This window comes from Leucoraja erinacea, chromosome 4, assembly GCF_028641065.1.
Source record: "Leucoraja erinacea ecotype New England chromosome 4, Leri_hhj_1, whole genome shotgun sequence".
Classification (NCBI taxonomy): Eukaryota; Metazoa; Chordata; class Chondrichthyes; order Rajiformes; family Rajidae; genus Leucoraja; species Leucoraja erinaceus.
In genome coordinates this window covers 16402058-16422526 of record NC_073380.1, presented here as the reverse complement: position 1 = coordinate 16422526, position 20469 = coordinate 16402058, and the positions used below count along the sequence as shown (strand labels likewise).

Sequence of the window (20469 nt, the reverse complement as noted above, 5' to 3'; positions counted from 1 at the left end):
GCTTTTCTCTCATTCCTTGCAGAAGGGCATTGTGCCTTACAGACAACGAGTTTCAGCGATAGAACCCCAATCATTACATAAAATCCAAGACCCTCGAAAATAATAAACACCGAGGAATGATTTTAAAATTATGAATTTTAGTACCTCAGGACCATAGAGACATACAGCACGGACACAGGCCATCAGCCTATCAGATCCATATCAACAAGTGGACACCAGTACATTTTAATGCTATCTTCCAGCACTTGGTATAGCCTTAAACCTAGCCGATTTAAGCGTTTGTTTAGAAACTTCATGTATGTTGTCAGCCTCTCTGTTTCCAGCATTCTCCGGCAGTACATTTTATGTACTCACTACTCTCTGGTTTCCTTTATTTCTCTTACCCCTTTCCCAAAATGTAAATTCTCTAGTTTTCTTCACCTCTGTTAAAGGTAAAAGATTCCTACGTTTATACACTAGTTAATTCCATGTACCTCATTCATATCCCCTCTTACTGTCCTTCACTCTAGAGAAAACAGACTGAGCCTCTCCAATCCATCCCAGTTAATATCATTGTGAATCTTTTCTGAATATTCCCCTGCACTGTCATATCTTCCCTAAAGTGTAGTGATTAGAACTGCACACAGGACTTCAGCTGAGGTCTGACCAAAATATTTATAAAGTTGGAGTATAACTCCTTGATCTTGTATTCGCTATCCCAACTATGAAGTTCAGTAAAGCAATAGGCCTTCTTAACCACATTATCTGCTGCCCTCACACCTTAGCAACCTGTACTGCCACTTTCAAGGATCTTTGGACTTGTGCACGAAGGTCCCTCTGTTGGGGCCTTATTATTCATGTATCGTAAGGAACTGCAAATGCTGGTTTAAACCGAAGATAGACACAAAATGCTGGAGTAACTCAGCGGGACAGGCAGCATCTCTGGAGAGAAGGAATGGGTCTCAACCCGAAACGTCACCCATTGCTTCTCTCCAGAGATGCTGCCTATCCCGCTGTGTTACTCCAGCATTTTGTGCTTTACTGTTCATGATGTCCAAGCCTCATTAGTGCTCCTAAAATGCATCATCTCACATTTAGGAAGATGAAAGTCCAACAGCCATTACTCAGACCATTTCACCAACACATCGCGATCACCGTGAAGCCTAAGACTACTACCTACAAACTACGAGCAACACCACCAATTTTCACTTAATCTGTGAACTTATCGACCATGCCTCGTACATACACATTCAAACCAATCAAATATATGACGGTCAGCAAGGATCGCAGCACCAATCCCCGAGGACCATCACTCGTCATTGAAATCCAATCACAAAGACAGTGTCTTATCATTATCCCAGGTCTCCTATTATCCATCCAATTTAGAATTCAATTTGGCAACTTTCTCTGGATCCAATGGGTCCTCACCTATTGAGCCAGTCTCCTATGTGGGACCTTGTCAAAGTTCTTATCTAAAGAACAGAATAAAACAGAATAACGTTTATTGTCATTTGAACCCAAGTTCAAACAAAATCACGTTTCTGCAGTCATACAAACAAAAAAAAACCAAGGCACACAATTAACACAATTTACATAAACATCCATCACAGTGAATCTCCAAACACTTCCAAACAAAGTCCACAGACTAAATCTACTACATTTCCCTCATCAATATACTGCTCAAAATTTCAATCAGTTGGCCAAACAGGAACTGCTCCTGCCAAAGCAATGCTGGCATCACTGATCAGTCAGTTTTTCCAAGTATTCGTTAATTGTGTCCCTCAATTTGAATCCAATAACTTTCCATCCACAACCACAATGAAAATATATAGAGATGTAGTCACTATCCCCAAAATGCTTCCTGAATGACACTCCTTCCAACCAACTAGTTGCATTGCCATTGTTAGTCTATCCCCATATTGAGTCCACTACAGACATTGCACCACTATGGATGCTCTATATATTTTTGTTTTTGATAGGCATAGTGAAACTCACCAGGACAACAGTGAAACTAGTACAACAACTAGGGTGGGGGTAGGCCGGAGAGAGAGGGGGTCCAAGGGTCACTTTGTTAGATAAATCAATATTCATACCTTTAGGTAGTTTCACTGTCTGCCTGGTGAGTTTCATTGTCTGTATAACTCGTTAACACCTAGATCACAGCCAACAATGGACTGTTTCCTTGATCATTGTTATTTTTTGCATATCTTTCAATCATTTGGTCTATATCTCTCTGTCACAGTCTATATCTCTCGTTTTCCTTTCCCCTGACTCTCAGCCTGAAGAAGGGGTCTTGATCCAAAACGTCACCTATTCCTTTTCTCCAGAGATGCTGCGTGACCCGCTGAATTACTCCAGCTTTTTGGGTCTATCTTTGGTTTAAACCAGCATCTGCAGTTTCTTCCAACAAATGGAAGTTGGGATGTTCTGTTACAGTTGAACAAGACGTTGGCAAAGGCTGCACATGGTACATTGTGTTCAGTTTTGGTCATCCTGCTATAGGAAAGATGCCTTTAAGCTGGAAAGAGTGCAGAGAAGATTTATGAAGATGTCGCCAGGATTCAAGGGTCTGAACTAAAAGGAGAGTTTGCTTTATTCGATGAGGCACAGGAGGCTGAGGAGTGATCTTATAGAGGTATATAAAATTATGAGGGGGAAAGGGTGAATGCACAGACTTTTTTCAAGGGTAGGGGAATCAAGAACTCAAGGTCATAGGTGTATGGTGTGAGAGAGAAAAGATGTAATAGGAACGTGAGAGGCATCTTTTCCACACAGAGGGTGATGGGTAAATGGAACAGGCCACTAAAGTAGTTGAAGCAGGTACAATAACAACATTTAAAATACATTTGGACGGTACATGGATAAGAAAGGTTCAGAGGGACATAGGTCAAATGCGAGCAAATGGAACTTGCTTAAATGAGGCATCTAGTTGGCGTAGATCAGATGGGTGCTGTAAGACATTAACTCTAGTGAGATGCAGTCCTGCCCATCTTTCAACATTATCATAGCCCCATGTGTTCATTAAAGCTTTAAACGCCTCTGCTAGTCAGATTCCTTTCATTAAAATAGATGCAATGTAACTTTGTGTTCCCCATGTGTGCATTTCCTGCCTACTGAATTCACTTTTTCTCCTTTTGGTGACCGTACCACCACAAACATCTGCTCTGAGCCCCCTTCCCCTGCCATCGCAGTTTAAAGCTTCCGCGTTAGCACTAGTTATTCTTCCCGTTAAGATGTTGTTCCTGTCCAGTTTCAGGTGCAACCTCCCTCTCTTTTACGTTCCACCTTCCCTGAAAGTGGTCCCAATGATCCAGAAACCCAAAGCCCATCCCCGTGTATCATCCCTTCAACTAGGTAGCAATTTAAACATTTACTTCACAATCCTGGGCTCAGAACGGCCTCATGCATAGGAATTTATCACACATATAATATGTTTGATTACTTCTTGAATATTCACACCACTTCACAGTAAATAGTGTCAATTACACACTCAGTTACCAAAACAAGACAGACGGTGTTTCAACCAGAATATATTTTAGCATTCGTCATGCAAAGAAAATTAGCAGAATTCTTTCCACTACATATTTCAGAAAGAGTGTCCCTGAAGCAATGGGATGGAAAGTAATTTAAGATATCGAATCAAACCTGGTATCAAAATACTAAAATTTATAAGAACATCAATTATTAAATCTAATTATGGAAAATGTTCATTAAATTGGTGTAGAAACAAAGAAAATAAATTGCAATGACATGATACAACTCAAATAGATGCAATTTGACTTTGTGTTCTCTATGTGTGCAAATGTCAGGTCAGTTTTTTCTAAACCTTGGAGCTGGCTTTTGCATAAGGCTAATAAAGCATTTTGTTGCTTGAGTAATACAAATTAACACTTAATTTTCATGCATAAGAAATGAAATTAAATACAGTTTTTCAAGTGTTGAGTAAGAAATGTTCACCAAACTGCAAGCTTAAAACCAAAAAAAGTAGCAGAAATAATAACTTAATATTGGAGTTCCGGCATTCTGCTTTCCTCCTGAAAATATGGCTTTTGAGGTGATTTCTACACAAATAAAACAAACACTCAGGACACGCAAACTCTAAATAAGGATGAACTTAAAATGTGAGAAACTAAAATGAAAAAATAAAGTAGTTGTCAGCTACTGAAGCAGCAAGCAATGAATCTGGTCTTTATTCTGAATTCAAGAAACATACAGCATAGCACCGGGTAAAAAGAAAACAGCTGAGAATTGTGCATTCCAAACGCATTTGTTATTTGAAACCATGTTCAAGATAACTTATGTCGCTGAATATGCAACATGCAACTCAATGAAGTGAAAATTTGTTCATGTTTGCCCGGTTTGAATGGATCTTTGCAGGCAAAAAGAAACAATTGCCAATTTTATCAGAAATGTCGTGATTCATTTGAATAACTTTCCAAAATATACCAATCAATGAATACTGTTTGTCTCACAATGGCTTCCCAACAACTATGCTTATGGGTTGCCTGTTTAATGTCATATTATTAATTTAAGGGAAAAAATAGCAGGCATCTGGAAATGAAAATAAGTATACATGTAAGTAAGTGACATTTCAAATGAAATGGCCAATGGAGAGGGCACAGCTTAGAGCATGGTGCTAGGGGTGCAGGAAGGGATGCATTAAAAGCAAATGCTACTCAGTGTTCACATATGTGTGAAACGTGGGGCAAAAAGCAACTAATCCAGTTCCTCCCTTATTTTTTTCATGCAGCAAACAGATTGCCAATCATAACCACTGACCTCTATTTGCCTTTGGATTTTTTCTGAACCACTTTATGGAACTACTTGGAACAAAATAGTCCAGTGAAGATTCTCCATAACATGAGTTTAGTTCCTTAGTTTCTCTTACCATCTTCCCCATAATAAATTAGGAAAAAAATCCTGATTAGAAACCAAAATCGTCTATTAAAAATGAATGTGTGAATGGTATTTGAGGATATGTTTGGCTAGTTCTCGTTTAGAAATTAAATATGATCATTTGGAGAAAGCGCCTATTGGCTGTGGTACCACCGGGGGGGTGAATACAGGCATAAGATCTGCTCATGATATCTCCCTTCATTCCCTTTGCAGATCTTAAACCCCGAAGCTAGAAATTTGGCAAAGAAATTAATTTGCATTATTCCAGAAAATGCGATATTCTGCAGCAGGAAAAAAAGGCTTAAAGCTGAGTGCAATTCATAGAACTTGCTGTAAAATGTGACTCCTGACTTTTTGATGGGCTGTCTGTTTCCCCCATACCTTTTCCTCCCCAGAGCAAAACTCAGCCAACAGTCAAAACTCAGCCAAACTAAGGCAATGATCACAAACTTGCAATATTTCAATTGGATACATTGATACGCATAATTACACGTGATGATTTTGAACATTGGGATTTTGATGTAAGGATAACAAAAATGTTGGCTTTATAAGGCAACATTGTTTTCTAATTTGTTTTAATAAAGCAAAGTATAGACTATGGCATTTCCTTAAATCTATTTCCCAATATCTTGTAAAATCCTCATTTGTTCCCATTTTATTGTGCCATTGTAAATCTAAAAAGCTCTGGTTTATGTTGGCAACCTTAAAAACGAGTCTTACCTCTAACTGTTTCTGTGATAAAAACTTAATGCTGCCTGGTCTGCCGAGTATTTCAAGCTGTACTTGTGAAAATACAGTAAACCCACCATTTAATGGAACCCTTCATAATGGATTTTGGTTATAACGGACGGACGTGTGGTCGCCACCCCCAACTGGCACTGCCTCATAAACCTCATAAAGCCTGGTTCCAGATGCTATCCCTCACAAGGTGCCCCAGCGAGCCCTTCATCACCCACCGCAGGGTCCCGTTTATGTGTTTGTTGCGGTTCACATTGTAGACCCTGGAGACAGCGCTTTCTTTAGGCCACCATCAACAACAGGTCACGCTCGGTCACCATGGGGCTCCCTCCTCTCTCACCTGTTGCTGCTCCCTCCTGTCGGCCCTGCTGCTTCACCTCCGCCTTCTTCCATTGAACTCTCCCCCCTCCTCCCCCCATCTCATCCCCGAGTCGATAAACACACTCCACCTTAGGAGGTGTAGGCAACTGCAGGGATGAAGGAGGAGGTGGGGGTGATGGAGCGAGTGTGGGGAGGCCGAGTGGACAGAGCAACATGAGGAGGAGGAGAAGGCAGTGGCTGGAAGGGGGGGAGGGGATAGAGAGGCCGTGAGCAGAGCAACGGGAGAAGGTAGAGGAGCGAGAGTGGATAAAGCGAAGGACTGACAGGATGAAGCAGCAGCAGGTTGGAGGAGAGGAAGCCCCACAGTGACCGAGCGCACCATGTCGGTGGCGGCGGCCCGAAGAAAGCGTTGCCCCCTAGAGCTACAATGTGAGCCCCAGCTGCTGCTTCACTTGGACCGTGCAGTAGGTGAAGAAGGGCTCGCTGGTGCAGACCAGCAGCATTGCCGCCTAGTTTTAATGCGAAACAAAACAAAGTGCTGGAGTAACTCAGCAGACTCAATCAGTCCGAAGAAGGGTCCCACACTACCTATCCATGTTCTCCAGAGATGTTGCCCGACCTGCTGAGTTACTCCAGTACATTATGTTCTTTTGTGTATTAACCAGCATCTCATAGAGTGATGATACAGCTAGAAACAGGCTCTTCGGCCCAACTTACCCACACCGGCCGACATGTCCCATCTACACTAGTCCCACCTGCCTGCGCTTGGTCCATACCTCTCCAAATCTGTCCTATCCATGTACCTGTCCAACTGTTTCTTAAACGTTTGGATAGTCCCCACCTCAACTACCTCCTCTGGCAGCGTATTCCATGCACCCACCACCCTTTATGTAAAAAAGTTACCCCTCAGATTCCTATTAAATCTTTACCCCTTCACCTTAAACCTATGTCCTCTGGTCCTCGATTCACCTACTCTGGACAAGAGACTGTGCATCTACCCAATCCATTCCTCTCATTATTTTATGTAGTTCTGCAGTTCTTTATTTCAACTGCATTCAATGATAACACCTTGCTGGGTTATAGCTGACAATCTGCAATAATAGACATAATTCCACTAGGGTCCATTATAATGAGAGTTTACTCAGTAACAAGGTACAACATTTGCTGTTAGTAATTCTCTGCTCCTCCACTTGGGGTGATATTGCAAACTCCTCTGGTTCAATTGGTGACTGTGCCCAATTACAATGCCATAGCAGGCAGTATAAGTAGTAACATGGAACTGCAGATGCTGATTAACAAAAATAGACAAAAAGTGCTGGAATAACTCAGTGGGTCAGGCAACATCTCTGGAGAACATGGAGAGATGACATTTTCGGTCGAGACCCTTCGTCAGGCTGAATATAGGTGATATTTTGGGTTGGGACTGTTTTTTGCCTCAGCAATCAGTTTGTTGCACACCAAAGGCACAACTGAAAAAGCAAAGTCTATTTGAAAAACAGAGAAAACAGACACAACCGCAACAACACCAAGAAAATGGGCTTATTTCTCCAGAAAAATGCAATGAGAATTATACATAAATTTTGCATGAAAGAATGATTTCAGTTATGTGCAGGAATTTGGTCAGTAAGTTTGATTGTCATGGGAGTTACCCATTTATCTCCACAATGCCTGACTACCGTGTTGACAACATTTAATTGTTTAATTAACCTCATTCTAAGGATGACTGAACCGATTTTGTAAGATGGCACTAAGTTCATAATGGCACCGTAGCCTGTACATCTGGTCCTAGACAAATTAATTTTAAATGAGGGACTGTCATACGTATATACTTCAAAATTCAAAATCTTTTTAAGTAATGTTTAAGAATTTGCCTTTCATATTTTGAAGACTGCCATTATCTCCAGCTCCTTTTCTTAGCTTAATTCTGCTCCCTATAAAACATTTAACAAGTTAGTCAAAAATGTTTATTTTTATGTCTTGGTTTGCTTTTTCAGCATTCTCCAATCTGAATGGTTGAATGGCTTTCTTGTTGACATTGCTCAACATCAAAACTGTCATAGATGCTAGAAATCTGAAATAAAAACAGAAAATGGTCAACATTTTCATCAGGTCACACTGCATCTGTGGAAAGCGAAACTGAGTTAACATTTCAGGTGAAAAACCCTTTGGCAGAATTGTTTTATTTAAATTCTGACAACGGGTCTTTGAAATATTAATATGATGATTCCAGCATCTTTTATTTTTATTGTCATCATTATTGTTGTTGGACACCAGGGATCACTATGAATTAACACCTGACAGCTCGTGACAATATTAGTGGAGGAAGCCCAAGTCACAGTGATCTGTCTCGGGTCTCGACCTGAAACTTTACCTATTCCTTATCTCCAGAGATGCTGCCTGTCTCGCTAAGTTACTCCAGCATTTTGTGTCTATCCACAGTGATCATAGATCTTTAAGCAGATTTTTTTGGTGCTGATATGAAAAACCTAGGCCATTTTCTTTAAGACTGTGAGGCAAAGAAAACAAGTTGCAGGATATCAAGATAAATCTAACAACTGACAATTGGAGTTAATTTCTACATTACCATGAGAGATTCAAGGATCATCTTGCCAGTGTTAACCATGATGCATTAGCTAATTATTTAATGGGTTCAATAATAGCATCCATTTAATGTTTTAATTATTTAAAAATTATTATCAGGTTACTATGTAGTGACTTCATCAATTGGCATTCATTTTGCTGTTTTGAGGTGACAATGTGGGAAAAATATAGTAAACAAAGATGAAATTAGGATAAAAATGGGGTATTGTTCTCATGTGGTAATTTCCTACGATAAGGAAATGCTGTTTTCCTGCTTTGACACCATTGAATTTCATTGTAAATTTTCAATATTGAACTGCAGTAAATTCACCACTTTTGCTGCTCATAGCTGTCTACTACTTTAAAGAAGAAATTTGACAAACTTATTAAGAACACTCAGCTTAACTTGAAATCACCAAACATGCAAAACAAAACAAAGAAAAATATTAGCAAGATACCTTTGTTATCTTCAGAGGATGTTAAACCTGAGGTACAGAATAGTAGTTCAAAACTTAGTGGATCATTCAATATTTAAAAATGGAATCTACAATACTAATGTATCCTTTCTGCATATAAGCGCAATGACAATATTTTCTATATCCCCAGCTTATAAAACTAGGCATATCACTTCATTCTGCATGCAACAAATCAAACACATACGCTGTGATTGTGACACCACTTTGGTACGACTTCGGCCTCTGGAATCCGCAGAGTCTCCACCACCTCCACCACCAGTGGCAGGTCCCAAAAGTAGTTGTCGGTTTCGAATTCGACCTATGGAGAACATAAACATTTCAGTACATAAAATGTTGCCAAGTATTGAACATTTGCTCAATGCGAATGTTATATTTTGCAACAAATTCACATAAACATGGATCGCAACATATAAAATTATCAAATCGAAATGATTTAATTTAACAAATGATCTTTTAACAGTTCACTGATGCCAATGTATTTCACGCCAAAAAGTAATAGAGGATAATTTGGTTGATAATTGGTAAAAGCTTAAACCGCCAGCATCAATTGTAAATAATTATACTTTTGAAGATGAGGTTGAGAGGAGAACTAAGTAAAGTATTTAATTCAAATTCAAGGGGAGTGGATAAATATTCAGTAGGGGAAACAAACAAGGAGGGCAAGGGATAATATCGGGACCATATGATTAATGTTCAAAGTAAGGCCATACTTGGTGGAACATAATAGCGTTGCTACAGATGACAACAAACACAGGGAGATGCCTAAATTCTGTGAACATGCCTGCAGGTGAACATTACATCTTCATCCCTTATTGAATTTGAAATAAACGAGGGGGAGCAACTTACTAATAATATGATCGAGCACAGAAATTCTGGAGAAAACGGAAATACAGAATAGGAAAGGTGGAATATATGTGAAACAAATGTGTCCGGCACATTGGACATTATTTATAGTATAAGGTAGAACATCTTGCAGTCCATGTGAATAGAGCTTCATAATTGTGACAGAAAACGGTTAAAATGCGCTTAAGGGGTTGGACAGGCTAGATGCAGGAAGATTGCTCCCGATGTTAGGGAAGTCCAGGACAAGGGGTCACAGCTTAAGGATAAAGGGGAAATCCTTTAAAACCGAGATGAGAAGAACTTTTTTCACACAGAGAGTGGTGAATCTCTGGAACTCTCTGCCACAGAGGGTAGTTGAGGCCAGTTCATTGGCTATATTTAAGAGGGAGTTAGATGTGGCCCTTGTGGCTAAGGGGACCAGGGGGTATGGAGAGAAAGCAGGTACGGGATACTGAGTTGGATGATCAGCCATGATCTTATTGAATGGCGGTGCAGGCTCGAAGGGCCGAATGGCCTACTCCTGCACCTAATTTCTATGTTTCTATGTTTCTATGCTTGGCACTGATCTATGTGTAAAGTACCTTGATATAGGAACACACTATTATTAATTTAAGGTAGACAAAAATGCTGGAGAAACTCAGCAGGTAAGAACTCACCTCACCCGCTGAGTTTCTCCAGCATTTGTGTCTACCTTCGATTGTTCTAGCATCTGTAGTTCCTTCTTAAACTATTATTAGTTTAGTTTAGAGACCACTTATCCCTGCACATTAACACTACTCTACACACACCAGGGATAATGTTACATTTGTACCAAGCCAATTAACCTACAAACCTGTACATCTTTGGAGTGTGAGAGGAAACCGAAATCCCGGAGAAAACCCACGCAGGTCACGGGAGAATGTACAAAGTCCGTACAGACAAGCACCCGTAGTCAGGATCGAACCCGGGTTTCTAAGCCACCCATAAAATAATGTTTCCACAGTAAAGTCTATTTTCAAGTCCTCCCAACTTCAGGGAGGTAGGTAAGCTGGCTTACAAATTGTGGAGTTTGTAACAAAATTAAGACCTTTGTGCGATTATCATGATGTAGCGTAAAAGAAACAGTAGCAGGCCTCTGTTATCAGGCTTTTGAACGGTCCTTCCATAATCTAGGGTACTGCCCGCTTCATCTCTATCCCATTGCTCACACTGGACTTTGTCAATGGAACCGATGCATGACAATGCTGAGAACTATATTCTGACACTCTGTATATTCCCTTTTGCTTTATCTATTGTACTTGAGTTTGACTTGATTGCAGTTATGTATATTATTATCTGATCTGTTTGGATTAGCTTTGTTGAACGTTTAGTTATAACTGGTTACGAATATGGTTTCTTTCAGTGTTGCAAGTTCAAGCTACAACTGTTTAAGTGAGACTGGAGCCACACTTTATCCAGTCCAGATGAGGGCAGTCAGTCTTCTTCCCTAAGGGAGACTGGTGAACCTTTTTTTTTTTAACATATAACAATTCAGCTTTATGATGACTTTTCCAATTGTTAGAAATCACAACTCATTTTGCCAGTGATTACCATCTTCAGTGGTTTCCCTAAATGGGAGAAAAGATCAAACTGACCACACGCATTATTTTAGTCTGTTATAATTACGAATTTTGTCAGTAAAATTATTTGGTAAATAGATGAATATATTTCAATTATGCTTCAGTTATTACTGGGGTATTCAAATATTTGAATGGAAAATGCTGATTAAAAAGAGGAAGTCAAACACATCAAAAGGTTACATGTATTAATTTTGGAGTGCACACATATGACAAATGTATTGTGCTATTCTGTTGATAATGTCTCTTAATGGGTTAAATGAAAAGACAGGTGGACAATTTCCTTACCATCTGTTTTGTCAGATGCATCATCTTTGTAACCGAACAAGTAAAGAACAGGTTAAGAGTTAGTGTGTTAGGTTTCATGTACAATAAACAATCATTACATATGAAATTTTACTTTATATCAGGGACACAGGAAACTGTAGATATTGACAAACAAAATATATAGGAAATAAAGGATATGAAAGATTTGAAAAAATAAACGAGGCATGGGCTGAAAAAAATGAACTGAAAGAAGATAAAGCACACCTCAAGATGTAATAAATTATATAATTCTCTATTTGACTATTTGCTTGTGAGAACCATAAATGATGAAGCAATAGTCGTAACAAGGCAGTAGGAGTCACTGGAGGCAAGAGGACAGCGTAATGAGTCATAAAGGTGTACAGCATTGAAACGGGCACTTTGGCATAATTTGTCCAATCTGACTGTGATGTCATTTGGTAATCCCATTTGCCCGCATTAGGACAATATCCCTCCACCCCTTTCCTGTCTAAAACGTCCTTTAAATGCCATGATTATATTTGCCTCTACCATAGGGTCATACAGCGGGGGAAATGGGCCCTTGGGTCCAACTCATCCATGCTGACCCAGGTGCTCATTCAAACCAGTCCCATTTATCTGTGTTTGACCATATCCCTTTAAACGCATGCAATCCATATATTTGTGCAAATGTATTTTAAATGGTGTTATTGTAGCTGCCTCAGCCACTTCCTCCAGCAGCTCATTGTGTATACATACCACCTTTTTATTTTAGTTTAGAGATACAACATGGAAACAGGCTCTGGCTAACCAACGATCAGATCACCCTTACACCCTTACGAATTGCTGTAGATTTGGGAGGAAACAGCAGCAGCAGATTAGCAAGAGATACGACTGATTGGCTCTAGCCCAAGTGGGAGGAGAGGGGTGAAAACAGTTTGAGTAAAGGCCAAGGACAGGCAGTCTTTGTTCAGAACTGCTGTAGATTTGGGAGGAACAGCAGCAGCAGATTAGCAAGAGATACGACTGATTGGCTCTAGCCCAAGTGGGAGGAGAGAAGTGAGCCAGTGCCGGAAAAACAGTTGAAAACTGAGGAATTTGCTTTGTAAATTGGTAAATCAGACAATTTATCAGTCAATTTAAGCAAGACGGCTCTTAGCGAGCAGCCTTGTGAGGGAAGTGCCCTGTGAGGGAAGTGCCCTGTGAGGGAAGTGTGAGTCTTTGGCTCGAGAGTCTTCGGTGAGGAGGCTGAGGAGAGGAGAGGGGACCACGCATTACGCTTGAGAGGTAGAGACAAAAGAAGGAGATGTCAGGCAAGATGATTCAGTGTGATACTTGCTGTATGTGGGAGGTCAAGGACACCGCTGGTGCCTCTGGCTGCTACAAATGCGAGAAGTGCATCCAGGTAGAGCTCCTGAAGGGCCGTGTTGGGGAACTGGAGAAGCAAGTGGATGACCTCCGGTTCGTCTGAGAAACGGAGTCGTTCCTCGACAAGTCCTACAGTACGATTGTTACACCTATGGTACTGGAAGAGAGAAGGTGGGAGACAGTGAGAAAGGGAGGGAAGCATGAAATGCCAACGTCCCCGGGTGGTGTACCTCTTGTGAACAGGTTCACCCGCTTAGAAGCTGTTGGGACAGAAGACGTGTTTACACTGAGCGGCGGACTGGCTAGCGATGCGAATAGGGCTGTTGAGCCAAAACCAAAAAGGCCTAAGGCAGGCAATGCCATTGTAGTGGGAGACTCCATTGTGAGAGGTACGAACAGGGGTTTCTGCGGCAACAGACGGGATGCGAGGATGGTGTGCTGCCTTCCCGGTGCCAGGATCCAGGATGTCACGGACAGAGTGCAGAAAATCCTCAAGGGCGAAGGTGAACATCCGGAAGTGGTAGTGCATGTCGGCACAAACGATGTCGGAAAGAAGGGGATGAATATTCTGCAGCGTGACTTTAGAGAGCTCGGAAAAATGTTGAAAAGCAGGACCTCCAGGGTTGTTATCTCCGGTTTGCTTCCAGTTCCCCGTGCTGGCGAGAGCAGGAACAGGGAGATACGGGACCTGAACGTGTGGCTGAGGAACTGGTGCACGGGGCAGGGATTTAGATTCTTAGATCACTGGGATCTGTTTTGGGGTAAGGGGGAACTGTACAAAAGGGACGGATTGCATCTTAACAGGTGTGGGACCAGCATTCTGGCAGGCAGGTTTGCCACTGCTACACGGGTGGCTTTAAACTGAATAAGGGGGGTGGGGTGTCGAATGGGATAGTGGAGGATGGAGTTAAAGGGAAAGGGTTTCTTAAATGTGTGAGCGTAGAGAGAGAGGGGTGTAAAATGAGGGTAGAAGCAATAGGTAGCAAGGTGAAAAGTAAAAGTGGCAGGCAGACAAAACCCGGGCAAAAATCAAAAAGGGCCACTTTTCAACATAATTGTATAAGGGGTAAGAGTGTTGTAAAAACAAGCCTGAAGGCTTTGTGTCTCAATGCAAGGAGCATTCGTAATAAGGTGGATGAGTTGAATGTGCAGATAGCTATTAATGACTATGATATAGTTGGGATCACGGAGACATGGCTCCAGGGTGACCAAGGCTGGGAGCTGAACATCCAGGGATATTCAATATTCAGGAGGGATAGAGAGAAAGGAAAAGGAGGTGGGGGGTAGCGTTACTGATTAGAGAGGAGATTAACGCAATGGAAAGGAAGGACATTAGTTTGGAGGATGTGGAATCAGTATGGGTAGAGCTGCAAAACACTAAGGGGCAGAAAACGCTGGTGGGTGTTGTGTACAGGCCACCTAACAGTAGCAGTGAAGTTGGAGATGGTATCAAACAGGAAATTAGAAATGCGTGCGACAAAGGCAAAACAGTTATAATGGATGACTTCAATCTACATATAGATTGGGTGAATCAAATTGGCAGGGGTGCTGAGGAAGAGGATTTCTTGGAATGTATGCGGGATAGTTATCTAAATCATGTAGAGGAACCAACGAGAGAGCAGGCTATTTTAGACTGGGTATTGAGTAATGAGGAAGGGTTAGTTAGCAATCTTGTTGTACGTGCCCCCTTGGGCAAGAGTGACCATAATATGGTTGAGTTCTTCATTAGGATAGAGAATGACATTGTTAATTCAGAAACAATGGTTCTGAACTTAAAGAAAGGTAACTTTGAGGGTATGAGACATGAATTGGCCAAGATTGACTGGCAATTAATTCTAAAAGGGTTGACGGTGGATATGCAATGGAAGACATTTAAAGACTGCATGGATGAACTACAAAAATTGTTCATCCCAGTTTGGCAAAAGAATAAATCAGGGAAGGTAGTACATCCGTGGATAACAAGGGAAATCAGGGATAGTATCAAAGCGAAGGATGATGCGTACAAATTAGCCAGAAAAAGCATCATACCGGAGGACTGGGAGAAATTCAGAGACCAGCAGAGGAGGACAAAGGGCTTAATTAGGAAAGGAAAAATAGATTATGAAAGAAAACTGGCAGGGTACATAAAAACTGACTGCAAATGTTTTTATAGATATGTGAAAAAAAAGAGATTAGTTAAAACAAATGTAGGTCCCTTGCAGTCAGAAACAGGTGAGTTGATCATGGGGAACAAGGATATGGCGGACCAATTGAATAACTACTTTGGTTCCGTCTTCACTAAGGAAGACATAAATAATTTGCCAGAAATAGCAGGGGACCGCGGGTCAAAGGAGTTGGAGGAATTGAGTGAAATCCAGGTTAGGCAGGAAGTGGTGTTGGGTAAATTGAATGGATTAAAGGCCGATAAATCCCCAGAGCCAGATAGGCTGCATCCCAGAGTACTTAAGGAAGTAGCTCCAGAAATAGTGGATGCATTAGTAATAATCTTTCAAAACTCTTTAGATTCTGGAGTAGTTCCAGAGGATTGGCGGGTAGCAAACGTAACCCCACTTTTTAAGAAGGGAGGGAGAGAGAAAACGGAGAATTACAGACCAGTTAGTCTAACATCGGTAGTGGGAAACTGCTAGAGTCAGTTATTAAAGATGGGATAGCAGCACATTTGGAAAGTGGTGAAATCATTGGACAAAGTCAGCATGGATTTACGAAAGGTAAATCATGTCTGACGAATCTTATAGAATTTTTCGAGGATGTAACTAGTAGCGTGGATAGGGGAGAAACAGTGGATGTGGTATATCTGGACTTCCAGAAGGCTTTCGACAAGGTCCCACATAAGAGATTAGTATACAAACTTAAAGTACACGGCATTGGGGGTTCAGTATTGATGTGGATAGAGAACTGGCTGACAAACAGGAAGCAAAGAGTAGGAGTAAACGGGTCCTTTTCACAATGGCAGGCAGTGACTAGTGGGGTACCGCAAGGCTCAGTGCTGGGACCCCAACTATTTACAATATATACTAATGATCTGGAAGAGGGAATTGAAGGCAATATCTCCAAGTTTGCAGATGACACTAAGCTGGGGGGCAGTGTTAGCTGTGAGGAGGATGCTAGGAGACTGCAAGGTGACTTGGATAGGCTGGGTGAGTGGGCAAATGTTTGGCAGATGCAGTATAATGTGGATAAATGTGAGGTTATCCATTTTGGTGGCAAAAACAGGAAAGCAGACTATTATCTAAATGGTGGCCGATTGGGAAAAGGGCAGATGCAGCGAGACCTGGGTGTCATGGTACACCAGTCATTGAAAGTAGGCATGCAGGTGCAGTAGGCAGTGAAGAAAGCGAATGGTATGTTAGCTTTCATAGCAAAAGGATTTGAGTATAGGAGCAGGGAGGTTCTACTGCAGTTGTACAGGGTCTTGGTGAGACCACACCTGGAGTATTGCGTACAGTTTTGGTCTCCAAATCTGAGGAAGGACATTATTGCCATAGAGGGAGTGCAGAGAAGGTTCACCAGACTGATTCCTGGGATGTCAGGACTGTCTTATGAAGAAAGACTGGATAGACTTGGTTTATACTCTCTAGAATTTAGGAGATTGAGAGGGGATCTTATAGAAACTTACAAAATTCTTAAGGGGTTGGACAGGCTAGATGCAGGAAGATTGCTCCCGATGTTGGGGAATTCCGGGACAAGGGGTCACAGCTTAAGGATAAGGGGGAAATCCTTTAAAACCGAGATGAGAAGAACATTTTTCACACAGAGAGTGGTGAATCTCTGGAACTCTCTGCCGCAGAGGGTAGTTGAGGCCAGTTCATTGGCTATATTTAAGAGGGAGTTAGATGTGGCCCTTGTGGCTAAGGGGATCAGAGGGTATGGAGAGAAGGCAGGTACGGGATACTGAGTTGGATGATCAGCCATGATCATATTGAATGGCGGTGCAGGCTCGAAGGGCCGAATGGCCTACTCCTGCACCTAATTTCTATGGTTCTACGTTTCTACACATTAGGGACAATTTACAGAAGCCCAATTAACCTACAAAACTGCATGTCTTTGAAAGCCGGCGCATCCCGAGAAAACTCACGCGGTCATGGGGAGAACGTGCAAACTCCGTACAGAAAGCACCTGTAGTCAGGATCGCACCCAGGTCTCAGGTGCTGTAAGGCAGCAACTCTACCTCTGCACCACTGTGACGCCCTTTTTTACATGAAAAAGTTGCTCATTGGGTTCTCATCTTTCTCCTCTCACCTTAAACCTCTGCCCACAAGTTCTTGATTCCCCAATTCTGAGACAAATACCATGTTCAGTAACCCTGTATGTACCCCTCATGATTTTATACACCTCTGTATGATCACCTGATGGTCCAAGTCCTGCTCTTTCAGTCCCTTGAATCCTGGCACATCCTTGTAAATCTGAACAAAATACTGCAATTGCAGTCTTGCTAACGTCTTCTATGACTGCAACATAAATATTTAAATTCAATACGCTAAGCACTGACTGCTGAAGACAGGCATGCCAAAAACCTTTTTCACCATCCTATCTTCTTGTTGCAACTTTCAGCGAACAATGTACTTGTACTCCTCGACCTGCTCTACAACACTTGCCATAGCCCAACTGTTCACTCTTATCTTATCAAATCTTATCCTGATTTGACTTCCCAACAGTTCATATTTATCTGAATTAAACTCCACTTGCCATTTCTTAGCAAACTTACCCAGCTGATCAAGATTCCGCTGTAGTTGCTGATAACTTTCTTCACTATCTACGATATCATCTATTTTTGTGTCATCTGCAAATTACTAAGTAGGCCTTGTACATTCGCATCCAGATCGTTGAGATTAATGACAAACAGCAATGGTGCCTGACCTGAAGCACTCCACTAGTCACGGGTCCAAAGCAATCTTTAAGTTCAGTTTATTGACACGTGTGCAAGTACTTTGAGCTACAGGCACAATAAAAAAAAATCATGCAGCATCACAAGCACATAGAGTCAGACAAACACACAACTCACACCTTCCAGACTGTTTCTCCTCTCCTTCACCCTTCATCCACCCCTCTCCCCTTTCCCCCCCCTCTCCTTTCATGTAGGCTTTCCTCTTACCCACAGTTACTGTCACTTTCCCCACTCACCTGTACCCTTTCTCACCACTCCCTTGCCCAGGCCATCATCTACTCCTCCGTCTCAACACTGTCCTCCCTCTTATTCATGCTAATTTCTAATTTACCACTCTCCTTTGCCTTCCTCTCTCTCTCCAATTGTCTTCCATTTTCTCCTATCTCCCCCAAGATTCTTTTCCCTCACCCCTTCCCTCATTCTGCACAGAAATGGGCCTTTTCGCCCCACCTTGTCCATACCAAGTGATGCCAATAGTGCCCATGCTCACAGCTCCAGAGGCCCAGGTTTGATTCTGACCTTGGGCGATGTCTGTGTGGAGTTTGCACATTTCTCCATGTGAACGCATGTGTTTCCTCTGGTATGTGCGAATCTGGTGGTTAATTGCCCCTAGTAGGGAGTGGATGAGAAAGTGGGGTAACATAGAACTAGAGTCATACAGTGGAAGCAAGCCCATCGGCCCAACTTGCCCCCGCCGACCAACATGCCCCATCTGCACTAGCCCCACCTGCCTGGTAATGTACTAGAAGAGAAATTAGACAGAGTGGCAAGCTGTTTCCTTTGATAAAAGGCTGAAGGGGGAGAGTGAGAATCAAACTTAGAGAACACAGGGGCAGAAATTATGAGTAACACAAAGAGAACCTTTCACAGATGCAGTTGGAATCAGGAAGGGACTGCTTGCAGATATTTAGACGTACTGCAAGGAGACAGACCCTTCGGCCCATAAAGTCCATGCTGACCATAATCATCATTAACCTTTATTACAAGTGTGTTGACAAGAATTCAGGGTATTCCTGTTCCTGTTTAGAGAAAGTCAAGGCAGGTGGGCGTAAGGAATCTTGGATGACAAGAGAAATTGAGGCTCTGGTTAAGGGTAAGAAAGAGGCATGGGCCAGGTATAGGCAGAGAGAATCAGGTGTATCCCTGGAGAAGTTTTGGGAACTGAGAAGTGTGCTAAAGAAGGATATCAGGAGGTTAAAAAGGGGACAGGAGATAGCTCTGGCAAATAATATTCAGGATAATCCCCAAGAGATGTTATGTTCATCAAGGGAAAATGGGTCACCAGAGAGGGAACGGGGCCCCTCAGGAATCAAAGACATCTTCTCTGTATGGAGCCGCAGGAGATGGGCAAGGTCGTCAATGAGCATTTCTCATCTGTTTTTACGGTGGAGGCAGAACTTGAGGCAGTCAATGCAAGTGTCTTGAGAGCAGTCAAAATTACAGTTGAGGAGGTGTTGAACATCCTAACATCTATGAAAGTAGACAAATCTCCCGTGCTTGATCAGATATATCCAGAGACACTTTGGAAAGCGAGGGCAGAAATGCCAGGTGCCTTGGGTGAGATTTGAGTCATAATTAAATACAGAAGACTGTAACATGGCAAATGTTGTGCCGCTTTTTTAAGAAGGGCTTCAAAGAAAAGCCTGGGAACTGTAGGCCAGTAAGTCTGACATCTAAGGTTGGAAAGTTATTAGAGTATTCTGTTAGACAAGTGCTGATTAGGGATAGTCAGCATGGTTTTGTACGTGGGAGATTGTGTCTCACAAATCTGAGTTTTTTGAAGATATAATCAAAAAGGTTGAGGAGGGAATAGCTGTCACAGAGTGATTCAACATGGAAACAGGCCCTTCGGCCCAACTTGCCCACACCAACCAACATGCTCCAGCTACAATAGTCCCATCTACCTGCGTTTGAACCAAACGCTTCTAAACCTGCCCTATCCATGTACCTGTCCTTTTAAACATTGTGAAATTACCTACCTCAACTACCTCCTCTGGCAGCCAGTTCCATGTACCCACTCATGTTTGTATTAAAAAAGTTGCCCTCAGGCTCCTATTAAATCTTTCCCCTCTCACCTTAAACCTATGCACTCAAGTTCTTGATTCTCCTACTCTGGGTAAAAGACTGTGCAATAACCCTATCTAGACCTCTCATGATTTTATGCACCGATATAAAAAAACCCATCATCCTCCTGCGCTCCAAGGAATAAAATCCTAGCCAGTTCAACCTCTCCCAAAATATGGCTCAGGCCCCTGAGTCCTGACAGCATCTTCATAAATCTTCTCTGCACCCTTTCCAGCTTAACAATATCTTTCCTACAACAGGGAGACTAAAAATGAGTACAATACTCCAAATGTGGCCTCACCAATGTATTGTACAACTGTAACATAACATCCCAATTTCTATATGCAATACTCTGACTGATACGCTGAAAGCCTTCTTGACCACCCTATCTAGCTGCAACTCCACCTTCAAGGAAATATGTACCTGTACTCCTAGATTCATGTGCTCTACAAACCTCTCC

General features: G+C 41.9%; 1 protein-coding gene across 32 annotated transcripts in view; it reads right to left on the bottom strand.

Moving 5' to 3' along the window:
• Positions 1–20469, bottom strand: part of clasp2 (cytoplasmic linker associated protein 2) — a 322540-nt gene that overhangs the window by 121399 nt on the left and 180672 nt on the right. For 14 of the 32 annotated variants that reach the window (XM_055633767.1, XM_055633768.1, XM_055633769.1 and 11 more), the window contains 3 exons: positions 11717–11740; positions 9175–9288; positions 8973–8999 (listed from right to left, as the gene is read on the bottom strand). In XM_055633767.1, coding sequence (XP_055489742.1) covers positions 8973–8999; positions 9175–9288; positions 11717–11740 — 165 coding nt within the window. The remainder of the gene's footprint in view (positions 1–8972; positions 9000–9174; positions 9289–11716; positions 11741–20469) is intronic. The other 18 variants (XM_055633771.1, XM_055633778.1, XM_055633791.1 and 15 more) reach the window with 3 other exon arrangements.